Source organism: Populus alba, chromosome 11, assembly GCF_005239225.2.
Source record: "Populus alba chromosome 11, ASM523922v2, whole genome shotgun sequence".
NCBI lineage: Eukaryota > Viridiplantae > Streptophyta > Magnoliopsida > Malpighiales > Salicaceae > Populus > Populus alba.
In genome coordinates, this window is record NC_133294.1 from 16,238,376 (window position 1) to 16,242,189 (window position 3,814).

Consider the following 3,814-nt stretch of genomic DNA (forward strand, 5'->3'; position numbering starts at 1 on the left):
TATTTTATTTATTTACTCTTGTTTAAATTAAATAATTTTAACTAAATATTTAAATTAAACCTCAAAATTATACAAATTAATAAATATTTGTAATTTTATTTAGTTTGATAACCAGAGATCAACTAGTAATAAAAATACTTTAAATAAAAAAAATATTTAAATTTAACAGTAGATAAAAACAAAATAAGGTTCTAGTGCCTAATTAATTTTTTAAATTAAAAATTAAATTATTTTTTCATAGCAATATAATGACGTAAATCCAGCAGAAACGTTTTTTTTTTCCTTACAAACAAACAGGAAAGTTCAAATACCGCATAACACACGCGTACTCGAAGAGCGTGGTCCTTTGCTCTCACTCTCGGTTTCCTAGCAATTTCCGCCTCCACTAGACGCCACAGATAAAAGGAAAAACAACAAGAAGTCTTCCGGAAGGATCATCCTAAGACGTGGCGTTTCATAATTGGATCCTGCAACCGGGTATTCCCGTAATTTCACCATCAAATTTCTGTGATATATTGAGACGCTCCAGCTCTCTTCTCCTCACAGTTGTGATTATTTCTTCTCTATCAAAATCTCTAAACAGCTCTCTTTCAAGGTATGCCTCTCGTGTCCGATTTTCTAGTTTTTTTAAAAATTTTATTTTTTAATAAATAACTCTTATAAGATCTGTTAGTGTTTTATGGATCAGTCCTTGATAATCGTTTATTGATGACATTAATCTGTTTTATTTTATTTTTATCTGGATTTTACGACGTTGTTACTGATTCTATTGTTTAGATCTCGTTTGATGGGGGTAATTGAGGGCCCTTTTCTTTCTTTTTTTTTCAAATTTTGATCAATTGATTTTTTCTGCTAAGATCTGTTAGTGCTCTATGGATAACATAGATCTGCCTGATGTCCAGATTTATTCATCTCGATCTTAGAGTTCTATCATTAACTCTGTTGTTTAGATCTCGATTGGTCGGTCGGTGTTTTCAAGGGCCTCTTAAGATTTGATTAATTAATTAATTAATATGGATCATGTTTCTATTCGTTTAATTTTGATGCTATTTTGATTAAAGGAAAAGGTTGTCTTCTGACAAAAAAACAGATGATCAATTGAATTTGTTTGCTATTGTTAATGATCTGAAGGATTCTTATATGTTGAGATCTGAATCTAGTTTGTCGCTGATTTTTATTATTTTGGGGTGTCAGATGCAAATCTTCGTCAAGACTCTTACTGGCAAGACCATCACCCTTGAGGTGGAAAGCTCAGACACTATTGATAATGTTAAGGCCAAGATCCAGGACAAAGAGGGAATCCCACCAGACCAGCAGAGGCTGATTTTCGCCGGCAAGCAGCTTGAGGATGGCCGCACCCTTGCTGATTACAACATCCAGAAGGAGTCCACCCTCCACTTGGTGCTCCGTTTGAGAGGTGGCATGCAAATCTTTGTTAAGACCCTCACTGGAAAGACCATCACCTTGGAGGTGGAGAGTTCTGATACCATCGACAATGTCAAGGCTAAGATCCAGGACAAGGAAGGCATTCCCCCAGACCAGCAGAGGTTGATCTTTGCCGGCAAGCAGCTCGAGGATGGCCGCACCCTTGCTGATTACAACATCCAGAAGGAGTCCACCCTCCACTTGGTGCTTCGTCTACGTGGTGGCATGCAGATCTTTGTGAAGACCCTCACTGGAAAGACCATCACTTTGGAGGTTGAGAGCTCTGATACCATCGACAATGTCAAGGCCAAGATCCAGGACAAGGAAGGCATTCCCCCAGATCAGCAGAGGTTGATCTTTGCCGGCAAGCAGCTCGAGGATGGCCGCACCCTTGCTGACTATAACATCCAGAAGGAGTCCACCCTCCACTTGGTGCTCCGTCTACGTGGTGGCATGCAGATTTTCGTGAAGACTCTAACTGGGAAGACCATTACCTTGGAGGTGGAGAGCTCTGACACTATCGATAATGTGAAGGCCAAAATTCAGGACAAGGAGGGGATCCCACCGGACCAGCAGAGGTTGATTTTTGCTGGAAAACAGCTTGAAGATGGAAGGACACTTGCTGACTACAACATCCAGAAGGAGTCAACCCTTCACTTGGTGCTTCGGCTGCGTGGAGGAATGCAAATCTTTGTTAAGACTTTGACTGGAAAGACCATCACCCTGGAGGTGGAGAGCTCAGACACCATTGACAATGTCAAGGCTAAGATCCAGGACAAGGAAGGAATCCCCCCTGACCAACAAAGGTTGATCTTTGCCGGAAAGCAGTTGGAAGATGGGCGCACACTAGCAGACTACAATATCCAGAAGGAGTCCACCCTTCACCTTGTCCTTCGTCTCCGTGGTGGTTTTTAAGCTTCCTCATGTTGCCTTGGGTCACTTATGCCTTGTTTGGCTCTCGTGTGTGTGCTCAGTAGTCATCTTCGAATGGCTACTTTAAATAAATTACTGTACTCTTTTGAAGTTGGTGTTTGCGTCCAGTTTGGAACTGTTTAGATTGGCTGTTAAGGGCCGTTCCATGGCAAGCTTTCGTATTTAAGCAAATAAATTTTAGTTTATTCATATGCGCTTTTGTTGTGGAATGCCTGTTTTGGCAGGTGATGCTCGCAGTTTCTTGGTTCTACGTTGTAGTGCCGGCGTGATATATGTGAAGCCAAACAAGCTCTTAAGCACTCTACTACATTCTAGTGCCGGCGAGATGTTGCTTCCTGTTTGTTTGTCAGTGTTCCTTACTCATTTGGCTTTAGCTGTAGCAAGCGGTGAGAGGTCCTCTTGATGTTGCAGTTATCGAGTTCATATAGTTACAAATATTTTGGCAGCAAATTGTTCAAAAATATGAATGAATTTTGAATCTAACACCGAATATTTTGAAAAAATTAATTAAAACTGAAATCATGAAACTAGAAATATTACATATTTTTAAATGTTGTTTTAGATTGAAATTTAATTTACCACAACAACCACCACCTAATAACTTAATTTACCACAACAACCACCCAGTAATTCAATTTCGCTTACATTCTCAAACAACCACCCATATAGTTTATTTATGTTAGATCCATATGTAGTTATGTTAGATCTTCACCTGAATGCTCTCTTATTTTCCACAATCACAGCTGAATCTATTCACATATTATTTTTTTCATATATCGTATATAAACCTTCTAGTCATTCACGCAAATTTAAATTTTCCTGGTTGATTGCTTCTTTTTTTCCCCGATTGTGTTGATATGTGAATATATTTTAATTTTTTTAAATGAGTTGGCTTGATTCTCAGGGTTATAATTGGGTTCTTTGCACGCCCGAAGAAATACAAGAGAATTCACTAAATTCAGAGTCCTTGCGGGTTCTTGTTTTTTCTTCTCCTCTTTTTACTTTTCAGAATATACTTGAAAGCATTTCTTATATAAACCATGATTCAAAATTAGCATCTTAGAATTTGGCATTGCAATCTTTCATTGCAGAGTTGCTTATGGCGTATTCATGGAGGAATAAGTTTTCGCATGGTTTACCGATTAGCAATGTGAATTGTGATAATTAATAAAAATTAGGAGTCCAAGCAAATGATAATTAGAGATGATATGTTTGCTAGCAACTATACATCAACAAAGCCAAGCTGCATTGCTTTTTTATTGCATGCGTACATTTTACATGAGCTTAGACGTACTTTTATTATGGCGTAAGTAGTTGCATAAACAGCCTGATCGATGCAAGTGCTAGACTTACATTTATTGCATAATGTGCTTGCTTAACAGCTCACAAGCCACTCTACGAGTGAGTGAACTTGATTGCTAACTAGCTAGCACATCATATGATCCTAAAACAGCAT

General features: G+C 38.4%; 1 protein-coding gene across 1 annotated transcript; it reads left to right on the forward strand.

Moving 5' to 3' along the window:
- Positions 1–435: 435 nt before the first annotated feature.
- LOC118047448 (polyubiquitin) lies at positions 436–2,547 on the forward strand. The gene is made up of 2 exons (XM_035056744.2): positions 436–595; positions 1,195–2,547. Exon 2 carries the CDS (start codon positions 1,195–1,197, stop codon positions 2,338–2,340), a length of 1,146 nt encoding a protein of 381 aa, XP_034912635.1. The 5' UTR covers positions 436–595; the 3' UTR covers positions 2,341–2,547.
- Positions 2,548–3,814: the final 1,267 nt, after the last annotated feature.